Source organism: Mesitornis unicolor, unplaced genomic scaffold (assembly GCF_000695765.1).
Source record: "Mesitornis unicolor isolate BGI_N332 unplaced genomic scaffold, ASM69576v1 scaffold2444, whole genome shotgun sequence".
NCBI lineage: Eukaryota > Metazoa > Chordata > Aves > Mesitornithiformes > Mesitornithidae > Mesitornis > Mesitornis unicolor.
Window position 1 is genome coordinate 31603 of NW_010179263.1, and position 17624 is coordinate 49226.

Below are 17624 nucleotides of genomic sequence, written 5' to 3' on the forward strand. Positions count from 1 at the left end.
TGTTAGTTTTGGTTGTTGCTGTCCCACAGCACTGCTACGAGGACGGATGGAGGAGATGAGTGGGTGCTTGGGGAGACTCTTTGCTTTCCAGAGGAAGAACTGGGACCATTGGTTCTGCTGGGATAAAAAGCAAACTTTGGGAAAATCTGGGGCTTTCTTTGCTTTCGATTACATGGGATCTTTAGAATTATGTTCAATTTTACAAGATGGGGGTTTTTTTCTGAACAAAAGCCTGTTCCTAGGGCTAAAAACAGACCAGATCTGTATACTTGTAGTAGTGGTTAGAACCAAATAACCTCCTGCTTTTGAATTTTGATTTCTGTCAGCACAGAAACCTGCATTTATTGGTCTTGTTAATAACAGTTCATTGCCCTCCTTAGGAATGAGTCCAGTGTTGTGCTGGGAAAAGGTTTTGGTTGCTAAAGGAGGGGGAGGATGAACGAGGACTTTGAATCCTTTTGTTTGACTCCCCAAGGGCTGGACTGTCCCCGTCCCTGTCCCTGGGAAGGGCCGGTTTGGTGCCCCCACCAAGCAGAGCAGTGGGCAGCACAGATGGGTGCCAGCTGTTGAGGTGCCCCTGCAAATCAGGGGTGGCTTTTCCCAGCACGCCGTGGTGCTGAGTCGGCGTTTCCCTGTGCTGGGCGGTCACACAGCGCCTACGGAAAGGGACGGCTTCGTTGTGCCGAGAGCTGGAGCAGCACAGTGTGCCCGTGGGAGAGGGAAATGAGAAACCTCCCAGAGCCACAGCGGGCTGGAGCGGCCGCAGGAGGATCCCAACCACCCCAGAGTCAGGAGGTGAAATTATTACAGCCCAATGAGAGATTTTGTCGTCGTTGTTAAGATACTGAGGGGTTTTTTGTCCTTTGCTCCTCTTGCCTCCTGGCCGTGTTTCTATCCATGCAGCTGCTTCATGGGTTGAAGTAGAGGACTAAGGGTTAGTGAGGATCTGCACAAATCATAGATTCACAGCATGGTTTGGGTTGGAAGGGACCTTAAAGCCCCCCCAGTCCAACCCCCATGGCAGGGACACCTCCACCAGCCCAGGCTGCTCCAAGCCCCGTCCAACCTGGCCTTGGGCACTGCCAGGGAGGGGGCACCCACAGCTTCTCTGGGCAACCTGGGCCAGGGCCTCACCACCTCACAGGGAAGAATTTCTTCCTAATATCCACTCTAAATCTCCCCTCTTCCAGTTTAAAACCATTCCTCCTCATTCTATCACTACCTGCCCTTGTAAAAAGTCCCTCTGCAGCTTTCCTGTAGGACCCCTTCAGGAACTGAAAGGCCACAATAAGGTCCCCCCAGAGCCTTCTCTTCTCCAGATTGAACAACCCCAACTCTCTCAGCCTGTCTTCGTAGCAGAGCTGCTCCAGCCCTTGGATCCTCTTTGTGGCCTCCTCTGGACCCGCTCCAGCACTTCAATGTCCTTTTTGTGTTGGGGACTCCAAAGCTGGACACAGCACTGCAGTGAGGTCTGACCAGAGCAGAGAGGCAGAATCCCCTCCCTTGTCCTGCTGCCCACACTTCTTGTGATGCAGCCCAGGATGTGGTTGGCTTTCTGCTCAGCACAGCTTTACAGGGGCCGTGCAGGGGGGAATAGGCAGAACATGGAGCAGGTTGGGAGTACAGGGACTCTTGTCTCCCCACTTTTAGCAAAGGGACTCCCTGCCTGCCTTCTCCTTCAGCCTCCACGTTGTCGTTGTCTCATTTCTGAAAGGAAGGACCATTACAGGAACATGGTTTAATTTCCACACCTCACTATTTTCACCAGTCTCCGTGCCTCTCCAGATAAGCTGCTTCCCCAGGAATTAGGGATGTCATACATTCATCTCTGCCCTTCCCAGTTGCTGTTTTGTCCCCGGGTCCTGCTTTTCAGAGGTGCAGCTCTGGAAAACCTTGGTGCATTTAAAAGGCCATTCCAATAAACAAAGCAATTTCAAACCTGTAGCCCTGGCTCCTGATGAATTATTGATTATTTTCTCGTGAAGCCATTGCATGATGCTGTACAGCAGTGAGCGCAGGCACAGGGATGCTTTCCCAGGAGGTCATTAACAAGGTGGTGTTTCCTGGATTAAAACTTTTGAGCTTGTTACCGAAGGCAGAGGAAAGGTATTTACCATATTGAATATTTAAACATCAGCTACTGATTCAAATGCCAATCCCTAACCTAGTAGGATGAACAAAGTGAAGCTCTGTGATTATTAACTATTGACTGATGGTGACTGTGTAGGGGGTCAGTACTTTCTACCTTGGATATCGAGGTAGCCATCATCTTTACAGTTTCTTCTCATCTCTGTGTTTGAATATTTAGCAGCCTCTGGTGATTTAGGGACACATTCGAATATTTGCTGTGGCGATGTCTGAAGATGAGTGCCTTTAATTAAATGGTATAAACTACTCCTCTGAGAGTAACGCCTCTGCCTGAAAAGAGCATGGGGATTAAAAAAATTAATCCTCATTTCTGAGCCCTCTTTCTGTAACGTAGCTGTTACAGTAACAGGGAAAGCAGTCAGGCCAGAAAGGATGGGGACTCATTTCATGATTCATTTATATCAGTAGTGTTGAAAAACACCCTGTGAGATCTCAGGAAAAGCAATAAAAAGGAAAAAAAAGAATGTGATTTAAAGCAGTATAGGGAACTTCTTGCTAATCGGTTAGAATAATGATGTAAGTAGTTTAGAGTGCTGCTCTAAATATGCCATGTTATATCCCTCGGTCTTTTTTTCCTTCAGATGTGGCTTCCCACAGCTTGAGACATTTCTTTCTGGTTGCTGTGTGAAAGCAGGAAATGGCTTTTGTCGGGGGAGTGTGAATTGGCTTCTGCACAAAATGCTCTCAAAATCACTGTGTAAACAAGCAGAAAAAGCAGGAAAAAATAATTCCTCCTTCCAATACCAGTTATGGTAGGAAGGTTAATTATGATAGGATAGGTTAAAAAAAATAAACCAACATTATTTTTAAGGTGATTCTGCCCTTTTAATTCTCTTACACTGCAGTTCTGATCCTGTTCTCTAAATAAAATCACCCTGTGAGGAAAAATTGGCCTTTTTATAGTAAGTGATTAATGTTTATGGGATTCTTAAGTTCCTTTTTGCCATCTATTCTAGAAGACACATTTCCAAATGGACCGGTGTGGTTTGGATAACGTGCAAGGTAGTATTTTCCATTGCTGAAGCACCATGTAATGATTTGAAAATGGAAGGCATAGCATTTTATATTAAATATTTTAAGTATTTTAAATATTTTAAATATTTTCAGTCAGATTCTTGTATCTCAGCTCAGTCACCGAGTTGCCCAAGGACTCAGTGCTGGAGGTCTAATTCAGTTGTACAAGCAGCACAGTCGCTCAGTAGAGGTACCTCAGCAGCAGAGTGGAACTGGGCCATATTTCCCCTTTCACACCACATTTTCACTGGTGTAAATCACTACCACTTCAGCCACGCTGTCTGAGATGCCCTGCGGCAGCAGAGGACGTCAAACCCATGACTTCATGGCTTGGAGGAGAAGCAGAAGCTGCACAAAGCGGGAGATGCAGAAGAATCTTCCTCCCTTGTGTCCCTAAATTAAACCTCGTGCCTGTCGTGACACATCACTTGTGGACCAAAAAATGTCACCCTTAATGTAATAGTGATTGTTTTTCTGGGGAGCCGTGTTTTCCGTGAGCCTTGTAGGAATATTTATGCTGAAATAGTATTCAACTCCTTCTCTGGAGAGGAGAGCCTGCCCTGCTTTCCGCACACAGCAGCGTCAGTCTGGGTTCTTGTGTAATTGCCTTGCACTAAAGTAGGTCTTTGTCGTTTGGGTGAAATGGGATTTATTTGATAGAAGCTTTATTCTGAAGTGGGAACTGCAAAGCGCGCTTCCCTGCCGTGGCATAGCTCTGGCCATAAAATGAATGTGTGACGTTTATCCCGCTCTTATTTTGGGCAGAAAACCTCTGCTGAGGAGGAAACTGCCAGTGATTTTGTGGTGATTTCGCTGCAGAAACCCATGAGGGCGAAATTGGACTCAAGGATCATAGAGGTCTCTTCCAACCGTAATGGTTCTGTGATTTTGTCATTCCCATTTAAACCTCCCAGCTTTGACTGGATATGTTCTTTCACAAAAACCTTGCTTATAAAATTGCTGTCTGTTTTTCTGTCCTACAGTATTGTTTTTATTAGGGCATTAATGTGTCGGCGAGCTAGGAGCATAAAGAATGAAGATACCTAGGAAATCGGCTTCATCCCAGTGAAGGGATTTCTTCTGTAAAGTGATTTTAAATTGCAGTGATTAAAGCAGCTGGAGTTGTACCTGCTTTTCACCGAGCCATATCCAGTTTTAAAGTGAAAACAGAGATGTACAGGCCAGTGATAATGAGTGTTATAAAGTCAGAGGAAGATTATTCTCCAGTGTTATTGTTCAAGCTGAAATAATCCTGTGATGAAATTACGGGTTTGTTTTGGTGATCAGACTTTGCAAGTCAGAATGATGAAATTACGGGTTTGTTTTGGTGATCAGACTTTGCAAGTCAGAAACCTATAAAAAGTGGCACTAATGTTGCAGTGCAGGTGAGTAGCACAAGGTGTATAGGTTTGTTGGAAATTTCTTTAATCATAGGATAGATGATGTTGTCATTGAATACCCTTACAGAAGTCCATTAATAAATAGTTAATGGTCAGAAATGTGTCCCTAAAGGAACTGCCTTGTAAGTGGAGCCTGGTGACGGGTGACAGGTTTGTACCTCCCTGGACTCAGTGTGGTTTTGTTCCGATTTAACGTCTATGGGGATGTTTCGTATTCAGAACAAGAGGGTGAGTGATGCTAACAAGCATCACGTGAAAAGCAGCTCGTTACTGTGGAATGTCAGATTAGCTGGAAGTCACTGAGTAGGCAAATACTGCACAGAAATGATAGCGTGCAAAGGTGACACTTCTTTAACATGATCCTAACATTGTGCTGGGATGACAAAAATGACCTTTTATTGTAGCTATCAAATATTCTTGGTCCTTGTGAGCCGGCCCTCGAGTCAGCTACTGGTCTGAACTGGTAACGTGATCTCCAGGAAGGGAATTACCATTTACTTTCTTGGTGATTTTGAATTATTGCTGCACTTGCAAGAGTCTGCAGGGAAAAAAATAATTATATGTATCTCTGCACTACAGAGTGGTGGAACTGCAATATGAGTGATACCCCAGGATGGATCATAAGAGATTGTTATTGAATTTTATATAAACAGAAGAAAAAAAATCCTTTAAATGTAATGTGGACTGAGCAGTCTTTCTTCCCTTCCATGTATACATCCACAGCAAGAAGCTGTTCATGCCATTAAGAGATCTCAGCCTGAGGGGATGAGAGGAATTGAGGGGGATGCAGAAGGGAAGTGGCCAGGACTGTGTGTCTGCAGCAGATCAGTGGCAGAGCTGAGAGCAGGATTGATCTTCTGTCTGGAGAGATCTATTGCTGAAACGTCCTGCCCCCACATCCTTCTGTTTGCTTGTGGTTTTGGTTTGTGTTTATTTTTAAGTCCTATACTGAAAAATCAGTTTAACCATTGAAAACGGCACCAGGAAATTTGGAAAGGTTTTTATCAACCTGTTTACAGTGGAAGAGCTTTGACTGAAATGAGTGTGCATCTCTGAATTCCTTGCCTCGGTGGCTTTAGGAAGTCTAAAGCCTGAAGTTTCTGAATGTCTTCTCAGATCTGTCAGTCTGTGTGGCTCCTGCCAGTGCCGTGTGTGTGCCTGCTTAAGTAACACGAAAACAGCTTGGCCTCAGAGTATAGAGCATCCTTGGTTCTGATCTGATCAGTAAACCAGGCCTGAATTATTCATGCAGGTTTTATGAGGATCATCTCTGAAAATGATCGATGGAGGTGAGGCTGCAGAGCTCATCCCTCCTTTTTATTTCCAGCTTATCTCCCAGTGGGACTTAGAGGAGTGAAAACCCAAATTAATCTTCAGTACTAAAGTGAACATTGTAAAGTTGCCCTTTTTTTTCCTCTTGATTTAGATTCCTCTCACAGTTCATAAATTGTTCGCTAAATATGGATGGGAAATTTATACCTTAAACTTTCCAGTGTAACAGTTGATGTTTTGGAGGGCCAGGTCTGATGGAATCTGTGCATTACCTTTAGGTGTTGCCATAGGTGGTCCTAATGTGTGAGCATGGCAGTGTTTGCCCATTTGGGTCCCTCCATGGCAGCCTTTCACAGAATCACAGACTATCAGGAGTTGGAAGGGGCCTCGAAAGCTCCCCCAGTCCAACCCCTGCCAGAGCAGGATCACCAGAGCAGTCACACAGGAGCATGACCAGGGCTTTGGGTGTCTCCAGAGGAGACTCCGCAACCTCTCTGGGCAGCCTGGGCCATGCTCCATAACCCTCACAGTAAAGAAGTTTTTCCTCGTGTTCAGGTTGTACCTCCTGTGCTCCAGCTTGGGACCATTGCCCCTTGTCCTGCCATTGGCCATCCCAGAGCAGAGCCTGGCTCCTTCCTCCTGACACTCACACTTTACAAATTGATCCCCAGGAATGAGGTCACCCCTCAGTCTCCTCTGCTCCAAGCTCAAGAGCCCCAGCTCCCTCAGCCGCTCCTCAGCAGGAGATGCTCCACTCCCTCCATCATCTTTGTGGCTCTGCTGGACTCTTTCAAGCAGTTCCTGTCCTTCTTGAACTGAGGGGCCCAGAACTGAACACAATATTGCAGATGTGGTCTGAGCAGGGCAGAGTAGAGCCTTTGGGCTCCCTGTTTGTCATAGAGCCCTGCAAGTAGCCTTCGTGCTCCGAAATCTCGGTGCAGGACCCGAGCATTGTGTGATGTCCTCCCGATAACAAGAAGTGATGCTGCTGGCCTGTCCTTGTGTCAAAGCCCTGCTTCTAAGTTGTGATTTTATATATCAGATGTCCCGTTCATTCCTGTGAAATAAAACCAGCATGCATGCTTTCATTGGTTACACTGCTGTAGTGTAAATATTAGAAGAGCCCGAGGCAGATGGCAGGGTTCCCGATGCGGCTGAAGGCCACGGCTCCATTGCAATAGTATTTAATGACTCGAATATCCAAGTAGCCACACGTCAGGGGCAGTTGTGCCTGGAGAGGTGAGGAGAGGCGGTGGAACGGAGAAATCTCACCCTTGCTTACTGAGCGCTTCCCAGCTACAGTGACAAAAAAGGTCATTTTTCATCCTGGAATAGAGGAAGGCTGAAAATCATAAGCATCTGTGGTCTCTGAAGATGGTAATGTAACTTCTGAGGCTGGATTTCCGCAAGACCAAAGGTGACGAATTGAAGCCAGCCCCAGGAACTCCCTTCAGCATTTCCTCGGGAGATTTATGCAAGGGCTGGCCAAGACCTCAGAGTTTTCAGATGAGTGGGAGTGCTCCTGCTCCACAAATGTTGCCAGAACTGTGTTGGTCTAGCGTGATTTTTGCATTTCTTGTTGCTCCCCTGCTTCTCTTCCCCATCTCTGTGTGTGACATCTACTGACTGCTGTTACCTTTCAAGAAGGGAGGTGACAGAGATGGACTGGAAGAACATTTCTAGCCATTTTGTACTCTATTATCATAATTAATCATTTCGTAGCTTCCACAGTCTATGTTTTTTCACCCTTCATGTACAAAACCCAAAGCATACAGATGGAAAGCTATGAAATACGCTGTCAGGCCAAGCTCCTGCTGATATCTCAAGCTGGCTAAAAGGTCACATATGAGTTCCTCACGTCTCAGACCCATGTGTCCCGTCTTGCCCTGCTTCGTCCTGGACTGGATAATCAGAAGAATATTCCAGATGTTACAAGGGCTCTTCCTTTGGGAAAATACCCACCACAGCTGGATCAGTGGTGGCTGTTCCTTGCGCAGCTTTGAGTTGGTGCCGATTCTCACAGCATGTCGCAATTTGGCGATCTCTTACACCCTGAACTTTATGGCAGCATTGTATTTTTGTTTGTTCTGTGTATTCCCTGTATTTCTCAGAGAAAAGACGTTACGAATAGAGCTGGCTGAAATATGTCATTTCCTTTTCACAGGAAATCCTGTCGTTCTGGAAAAGTCTTTTCTCACAGTTTGAAAGTAAGGCTGTGGGCTTCAAAACATCCTATGCAAGAGAGATCACCCGTGTTTTCACTGAGGAAAACTCAACAGATCCAACTCAGGGTCTCATTTTTCCAGGCTATATGGAAATACGGATATAGGATGCGGTCCTGGTACGCGCTTCCAGGCTGTGTGTGCTCTCCCAGCTCCCAGGCTATGACAAATAACATATTTCTACTATTGAGCTTCCCTTCATATGTCTTTGTTAAGTACCATATTTTGGCAGCGCGATTGCTTCTCATCACAAACTCAGCAGCGTTTGGATTAGGGTTATGACAGGTTTTACTTGATTACGCCGCTGCTTATGGAGTGGTGCAGCTGAAAATTAGGAGAATTGCATCAAAATCTTGTGGGGATTATGAAATATCAGCAAAACAGAGCTGTGTGCTGGAGCTCAGGCACCACAGCGGTCTGTCCACAGGCTCGGGAGGGTTTCCAGACGGGAAGCTCATTCAGCGAACAAGAACCCCAGATATTTCTCTTTATTTCAAATGGTTATGCCCACCTCATCCAAGAGACCAGATAAATGAAGGTGGCTCCTTTAAAAGGGACATGAACACACAGAAAGTCTTTCCATCATTTAAAGGAGAAGGACACAACTGCTCCACCCAGCTGGTTTTCACAAAGCAGTTACAAATATAAGTAAGACGTGAAAATAGAGATTTTTTCCTTACAATTTCAGTTATTTTACATACTGAGTTATATATGTCCATGTATTTAATATATATGTTACAGTTTGGAAAAAAGGAGTCTAAACGTGTGCAACTGTCACTGTTTCAGTATTAGAGAGGAACACTTTGTGTTCGAAATGAAGAGAGCAAAGCATTAATTAAGTACAGCGCAATGCAGCATTATGGGAAAGCCTGAGAGAGATGAATTACCTTTAATTTTGTTGATTTAGATGATAACTTTCCGGGTTTATTCTTCGGACACCAGAAACATTTCTCAACTGGGGAAATACCACACAACCCTGTTTCTCTTTGGTTCTTCAACTGAAAAGTTTCCTGAACCAGCTCTGGGGAAGGAAGAGAAAGCATTATTTTGTTGAACACCTCTTGTGCAGCTTTATTTACAGAAGCTCTTTGTTTGCAGCTGTTCTTAAGCTTAAAATATTGTGAACTTCCAACATGAAGGGATATAATTTCCAGTTTGCCTGCTCTGCGGCCTGGTGAATGGGTCTGGTTGAAGCCATGACGCAGAGGTGCTGCAGCAGCTGATACATTCGAAAGCCAGGCACACTGTTCCAATAACAGTGACATAAATTTGGGGAGAAAAAAGAACCTCCAAAAATCCCCAAGTAAGGCAAACATCCAAAGCTATCAGCTGGTAGAATTCCTTTTGCTTTATGCAGGAGCAGAGGTGATGAGAGAGGGGAGAGGGGTCGGTACCGGGCCATGAGGAGGTGGGAGCTCTCGTTTTGGGATTATGTGGAGGCAGCCAGGGAGAATGGGGTCCGCTGGGGTCCCCAAGCCGTCAGGGGTGACAATGGGCTCTTTTCTTCCCCGCCTCGCCAAAGGCTTCGTGCTGTGATAGATGATAATAGAATGCAAATCCTGTGCTTGTAATTCTGCTGACATCGAGCTGCTTAAATAATCATGAGGTTCAAGAAACCCAGCCGAAGCTGGCAGCTTGGGGTTATCTTTTAACCGGAGCAAAATGAGAGGGGTCCTTGATTCAGGATGGCTTGTAGAGGGGGATGGAATGGCTTTTCATTTCGTGGCAAATTTCATCCCTGTTGTGTTGGTGTGCAGGGTGTGGGCAGCCGTGAGGAGCGGTGGAGGCTGCAGCCATGCACAGAATCACTGGAAATGGGCAAATCAGTCCTAATCAGTGTGTCCTTTAGGAAGCTGTCATGTTCAATTCGCTTTATTGCAGACCAGCAGTGCAAATCTGCGTCTGACCAACAGAAATGCTCACTGAACGTATACTGAACATATGTTCTGCCTACTGAACGTATACTGAACATATGCTCAGTGCGTATTGAATATGGCACCATTGTTACTGCATTCCTCGCTCCCCACTAAAAAAAAGGCTTCAAGAAATGTTTAAAAGCTAAAATTTGGTCTCAGTTTGGTTTAAGAACAAATAGGATCCGTAGTTTTCAGATCTGGAAGGACAGTGTCCTGAGGCTGTGCTGTTGCAAGAGCCAATGGTGTGTCCGTGTGTGGTTTAGATCTTCACTAATGCTTAGGTCGCTCATCATTTTGTCCAGCTGCTGCCTTTCAAGCTTGAATTTCATTAGGATGGCTCTGTTTTGGATGCTGCTCTTTCCTTGCTGGGCTGGCACCCATGTCCCATATGGACCCCCATCATTGTGGTCCCTATGTATTTTGTGTCTGTGTGAGTGCACAGTGCTAAAAAAGGATTATCAACACCACCAGGATTCTGATGCATTTTACAGGTGCATTACCGTGTGTAACAAACCCGTACTTACAAACTTACTGTCCAAAAAGGGCTATGGTCAAACTCTGCTAACAGCAGTACGTGGTATTTCCATGGGGGCAGGATGCAGAAGGATTTGCTGCATCTCAGGTTCCATATCTGCTTTCTCATCTGTAGGAGCACGCACAGAAATCTGATGTTGTTTTAGATGGGTTTTGTGTTAAAACTATGAAATTCTCTTGAGAAGATCCTTTCTGTATATTTTTCAAGTTGATCTTGCTACCCTTGTGCCAAGGACATTTCTGAGACTAACACAGAGATGTCAACGTTGTTGTCTGTGTGATCAAACCACCCTCACGCTGGAAAGCAGGATTTGCGGGACTGATTTACTGCCAAGTGTGTGTTTGCTTTGGTAACACAGAGAAGTCTTAAGAGACATAAAAACTTACGTATGGAATAGGCCATAGCCATGATACTCTGCTCTGGAAATGATACAGCAGTGTGAAATCTCCTTTGGGAAATGGAGAGGTCGCCTGATAGCTGAGGTGGATGCCATCAGCTCAGGAAGCCCTGCACTTCCAAGTAGACGATGAATCTGCTCTCTGCTCACCCGTCTCTCCTTTGGTTTCCCCAGGAGCTCTGACTCTGAAGAAGCATTTGAGACCCCGGAGTCCACCACACCGGTAAAGGCACCACCTTCACCTCCGCAGCCACCTCCCGAAGCGGCGGCAGCGGCAGCGGTTGTTGCCGACATCGCAGAACAAGAAATAAAACCCCAGCTGCCCTTGGAAGACACAGGTAATGAGTGGGACAGGTTACTGAGGAAAGAGAAGCTGCAGGGAGGTGTTTGTGTAAGCGCAGGCAAGGAATTAATGCTAATAAAATGCCTTCTGGAAAATCAGTTAGTGTGTGCTGGGCGTTATCCATGCTGGGAGGAAAAACCTTGTCACCTCCTGGAATAAAGTATTGGAGAGCCCCATAACACTGCTGCCCATAACACAATAAAGAAACGAGGAGCTTTGTGGGAAAATACTTCTCCCTTTTGAATCAAACTCCATTCACCTTTCTCAGAATTATAGGATCTTTGCAGAGTCAGATGAGTAGAAAAAGGAGGTATGAGGTACAGACGCAGGTGCCTGGGTGAGCACCCTTAACTGTGACGATTAACAAAATGTGATTTTCAAATGTATTGTAACCTGAAACAGGAGGTGAACAAAAAGCCCATTAGAACAACAGAAATATTTATATTAGTTTTATAGGAGGAACATGGGAGTATATATCAACAAAAATCATACCAATAAAAATTGGTACTTACTGCAAAAATAACCTTTAGAAAAGGAATATCATATTTAAAAATCCATTCCTCCAAAAAGTGCTCTTTGTTCTCTGAATTGAGTAATGGAATATGAAGGAGCAGAAAGCACTCTGTTAGCCCAAAATAGCTTTGTTTGGGCTGTCAGGTGACAGCTCAACAGTTCAAAATTGAATTCCCCATTATGCTGTCTTCTTTCCTGTCAGAAAGTCAAGTCATCTTCATCACCTGGCTACACGGTATAAAGGTAATTTTACTCTAAGCAGGCTGAAGTTCACTTGTATTTCATTGGAAGGATGTATAGCATCACTGGGCAGTGTTTTAAAGCTTCTGTCTCCGCTGTAGAAGTGGGCAAAGGCAGCGTCCGTGATGGGATGTGTATTGTAAAGGCTGTTGAGCTTTGATTTAAATCTTTGGGAAAGTGACAAATAAGTCTTGCATTGCTGGGACTTAGGCATTAAGAAATTCTCTTTAAGATAGTGATTTATGATGGGAGTTTATAAGAAGCTAGAAAGATGTTCAACGAACTGATTCCTCTAAATAAAAATGAAATACTGAGCCATCCTGCTGCTTTTTCTGTTCTGCTGTTACAGTTCCATCTTCATTGCAGCACACAGCATTGCTCATCCTCCATCTTCTTTCCTTTTTCTTATCTTCTGTAATCTAATGATTACAAAATAAGTGCTGAGAGAACAAAGGAACGTGTGTGCTGAGCAGGATTGGAGTGTGGTTTTAATTACTGCAGCAGATTATCTTCAAACCCTTGATTACACATGTGCTTCCCTGGCACATTGTTCTTGTCTCCCTGCATCCCAGATTTCTCCCTCCTTTCTTCTCAATATTTCTGAAGAAAGGAAACTGAATCTCCCAATTCATAGCCAGTATGAACGATACTGGAGGCCGTTGGATGGCAGCGATGAAAACATCGCTTTTACAAATGGGATTTGTCCATGGGAGGCAAGTTACCTCAAACTCACAGAGCTACGTTCAGAGTGATGCAAAACGCAGTTCAACAACAGGGTCATTTTGGTGAGGGAAGGAAGATGTGTAATGCAGAAAAAATCCAAATGTAGGAGGGCAACACAAAGCATTCATTTGTTTCTGAAACCTTCAGAAGGAATTAATAGTGCTAAGACTATAGCTCAGGTGTTTGTGTGCTTCTTCAGAAATGCAAAGAGAAACGTTTTGTGCTTGAGTAACAAGTACGAGACCGCTTGAGTAATGGTTGTCTTGTAGTTTACTCATCTCAGATTATGTGTGTGGCTGCACACAAAGAGGATGAGCCTCTTAGTTGGGTTATGAGCAGTAGCAGCACTGTTCCTCATTGGTACCATACACTTAAATAAATAGGTTTTGATAAAAGAGGGGTAAGGAACATGAGCAGCCCGAGAGCCTGGCACACACACACAGGGCAAGGTCCAGCTGGGTTTTTGGTTCAGCAGCTCCATGGCTTTGTCTTCTCCATGAGGCTGGTGACAGTGCCTGTTTGGATGGAAGGAGGAAGCATAGTTGGTGTTTAAAGGATTATTTCATCTGTATCTGACAATAATTACTTCTGCAGACGGCTGCAGTTGTGCTGCTTGCTGTCATTAGTGCAACAGCTGGACCTCGCTGCTGGAAAGCCAAGAGGAGAGTTTTTAATTAGGTTGACTTCAACGCTGCCTTAATAAGTACAATGAAAGTGAAATATAGCAGGACTCGTCCTGGGCTTGTGCCAGCTCCTGGTGGGGTAAAACCTGCTGCATGGCTCTGGTCCATCGGCAGCAGAGCAGAGGAGAGGAGTCTGTCTGAGGGTGAGTCTGGAGGGGAAGGGGAGTAACAAAGCCTGTGTGGAAACTGCCTCTGAACCCCAGAAAGTGCCACGGATGGGCCCTTCCAGTCCTCCAGAAGTACTGCGTTTCCTGTGGGGAACGTGGGTTATACCCTTGAGACTTTGAGGGTGCTTTCAGTCTTTCAATATTTTATTAGTTTGGTATTTTAAATTATTGTTGCCTGTCTCATCAGCTTCTCAGAGCGGTGTTCCCTCAACCCTTGTTCCAGCACCAGAAAGTGCCCCTTTCTCCCAAATATCTCCCATTTCTGGCCAGGAATTTCTGCCTAGGCAAGGGCATTGCTTCTGTCCCCCTGTCACCTTTCCCAGTTAATTAATGAATTCAAATCATATACACAGGGGAGATGTGAGAGCTGGAGTCCCCTCTGTGCATTACAGCCCATTGATCAGGATACGACAGACCCATATTCAGGTCCTTCTTGTGCCAGGGAAATTGAGGTCAGGCTTTCCAGTAGAGAGACAATGACCCAGACAAAAACAAACCCGATTTTTGGGATGGAAAACATTCTTCTTTGGTGTTTTTTTCTCTTGAGGCCTAACACAGAAAATCCGAAAATAAACTTCATATCTACAATTTTCTCTCAGAATAAATGGCACAAGTATTTTAATGGTAATTTTTAAAATAGCATTACCAATTGATTTTGTAACTTCAAAGGCTTCTCATAGCAAGCAGGAATTGAAATAAATTGTGTTTTGAGATTTCTAGTATGAGGTAATTCCAGTTGCTGTGTGCTATAGGCAAAGTGTACTTGTCTCCTGAGTTATTTCATCATGCTGGAGCACACGAGTGTGTGCTGCATGCATTTTCCAAGGGTTTCTCTTCAGTTTTCTCTACAAAAGAGGATTGGATTTTCACGTCTTCTATATTTGATTTATTAGATCTGGTTAGATTTTGTTTCTGAGCCTTTCAAAATAGCGTTTCATTTTGCTGCTGATTTCCCCGTTTCAGAGATCTATCAACAAAGAAAAAATGCTCAGCTGTCCTAGTGCACAGCACAGCTCCCCCCTTGAAGAATTGGTTGTAATTTAAAGTGAAAAATATTTTAAAATGCCTAGAAGCACTGTATATGTTCTAACAATATATTTTCATTATTCATAAAGAAATCATTCTGATTTATATTCAGTAAGCTCATGGCTGGTGCAGCTATGATACTTCATTTTCTTCATTTAAAATTGCCTTTTATTCATTTTCTTCTTTAAAATTTCTTTAAAACAAATCTGAAGTTGCCTCCAAAGTTTTTTGGAAGTGTGCCTTTTCGTGACCACATCCCAGGAGAGACCTCAAGGAGAGGAAAAGCCCAGAGAGCTCCGCAGGCGAGGAAGAGCTCTGTGGTACTGCCCCAAAATGAAACAAGCCTGCCCTTGCCTTATAGCAGTTTAATTAAATTTCTGTATCCCCATCAGTGGACAGTTCTGAGCACATTCCTGAGATTTGTTGCTGTACATTTTTGGATCTCTATTTAAAGAGGGCTGAGCTAATTGAGGTAAGTGTCTACCTCACTGTTCTTGTGGGTCATCAAAGCTTTATGAGCGTCTGAAGTGCCATCAAAATCTTGGTATTTTGTAATGTACCAAAATTAAAATTCTCTAGTTGATTAGAAATTTTTATTTAATTTTTTTATTCCTTTTTGTTGATGCTAACAACAGAAATTCATTTTGTTTATTGATGCAAACAGTCTTATGATGTCTTGCTAGCAACTTTTGCTTCTGCCGTAATAGGTCGCAGGTGAAAATGCCAAGCATTAAACACGATATGCGTCTCTCATCACCTGAATACAAGAAAACTGGAGATTTTTGTTGCTGTTTTTGGTTTTGGGATCGTTTTTGGGTTTCATACCTGATGCAGGGAAAAAAATCTCTGCAGTTGGAGAAATTCCCTTGTGGCAGGAGCAGAGCTTGGACCTTCTTTTTTAATGAATGAAATGAGAGGGGTTTTTGAGGGTTGCCTGATTTATATGGCAACATAAGTGTCCCTGCTATTGCTCATGTTCTTGGAATGATTTATAAAGCTTAATATCTACCTGTGGGCAGCTCTTACTGGTGTACCTTGTGGGTGACTGTCAGCACCAATAAAAGGCACAAACCTCATTGAAAACCTCGTGCTGGCCTCTCTGTAGGGCAAGTCCTGCCGTGATTTCCATAGCTTCTATTGTAGCACATTCCTTGGCGATCACATTGCATTTTAATAAAATACTGTAATTATTAATTAATAATTGTTAATTATTTGCTTAATTCTGTGCTGTAGAAAGATGAGTGGCACTGCTTTCTAGATAGGCTGTTAATATCAGGAAAGCTTGGTCTTCATATCTCGTTGTAGTAATAAATCTGTGCTGGGTTTTTAATAGCGAGTATGGTTCCTGTCTTCCTCTCTGTTTCTGCTGTTCCTGCGCCAGTCCTGTTGCAGTGCCAGAAGAGTTGAACAGCAACGTTTCAGTTCAACCAAAATCCCTGTTTTCTGAGGCAGTTTCACATATTGGTTCATAAAGCAGCAATAAAAATATCACCATAGAGAGCTGAGGGACATACTGCAGAAATCTATACAGAATATTAGAGAAAATAATTAGATTAGAGCTCTGCACTATGAGGAGCACACCAAATTTGTGTGCTGTTTTGCTGGAAAGCTTTATATGCCCTCTTTGCTGCATCCCTAACCTCAGCTCCACCACGCCTGTCATTTCCAGTCCAAGTCCTGCGGGGCATCGGGTTTCTTTTCTTTTCTCTTCTTTTCCTTAAATGCGTGTTTGCACTGACTTTGAACAAGGGCCCTCAATCCTGTCGAGGCCTTTGGCGCACGCTGAAATGAAAACAAGGCGTAATTGCAGCCGGTTTCTTGTTCAGATCCCCCTTTTATTTGGCGCTGACCTACATTTGGGCTCGGTGACAGAGCTGCGTGCGTGTTTACTGTAATGAGTTCCCGTTAAAGCATCTTCCATTCTTATTTCAGCATAAAATGCACGTATCAGCCTAACACTGGGGTTTTATGGCACTTTTTGGGCCCCCTTACCAGAAGCCCCATCAGTGTCCAAGTGATGAGGGTGTGAAGTGAGCACCAGCTCAGCTGATAAATCAGATCTAATTAATGAAACCAAGCTCAACCCAGTGGGGATTAAGGAGGAAAATAAACTGTCCTGAAGTGCTGCCACATTATTAGCTCTCATTTAGCAGAAAAACGCATTAAAATATTGTTTTAATTGATGGAACTCAGTAAGCATCGACAGTCTTAGAAGAGAAGCTGTGTAGCTGTCATTCCTTTGGCAGTCTCTGGAAATATGTGGTGCCACTCTAAGGTGCTGCTCTGGGAAATGTGTCCAATTTCCTTAAATCCCTTCTGTCCTCTACATCCATAAATAACAATTCTTGTAATCGCTATGCAGACATACGATTTCCTCTGAAACAAAGGAAAAATGGTTTTTTCTGTTCTTAATCCATTCATAGCTTCTGACTGGAAGTAATTATTGATTGTGTGTATTGCTTTTATGTACAGCGTTAATGAATGTAGCAGGGCAAAATGGGAATTACTCTGCAAAACGTGTCAGGAATGGAGTGAAAAAGATGTGTGGCGATTTCTTTGAAAGCATTTAAGGCTGAGAAGAGCATTCATTTTTGCCTGACTGTTTTTCTTTATAATTGCATGATTAAAAAATCTGACAATGTGAAGAATGCTGCGTTGCTTCAATAGGAAGCACAGGTGCGTTTTCCTCCAGTACGTACCAGTAAGAGTTCAGAGCAGCCAGCTTACCCCAGTTTGAGCTGCGAGCTGGAGAGAGGTTTCCCAGTACCCTGATTGGGACATGCACTCATAGATGGAGGAGACTCAGTGACAGTCAGACAGGGAGCAGTGCAATGACAGCAGGAACAAGTTACAGGTGGTGTTCCCCAGGGCTCGGTTTTGGGGCCAGTCCTGTTTAACATCTTTATCAATGATCTGGATGAGGGGATTGAATGCTCCCTCAGCAAGTTTGCAGATGACACTGAGTTGAGAGGGAGTGTTGATCTGCCTGAGGGTAGGAAGGCTCTGCAGAGGGACCTGGATAGGC

At 44.2% G+C, this 17624-nt stretch overlaps 1 protein-coding gene across 1 annotated transcript in view; it reads left to right on the top strand.

The window, feature by feature from the left end:
• The window catches only part of TACC2 (transforming, acidic coiled-coil containing protein 2), a gene marked incomplete at both ends in the record, with an annotated part of 72485 nt that overhangs the window by 25699 nt on the left and 29162 nt on the right, over positions 1-17624 (top strand). The window contains one exon of the mRNA XM_010182702.1: positions 11079-11242. Coding sequence (XP_010181004.1) covers positions 11079-11242 — 164 coding nt within the window. The remainder of the gene's footprint in view (positions 1-11078; positions 11243-17624) is intronic.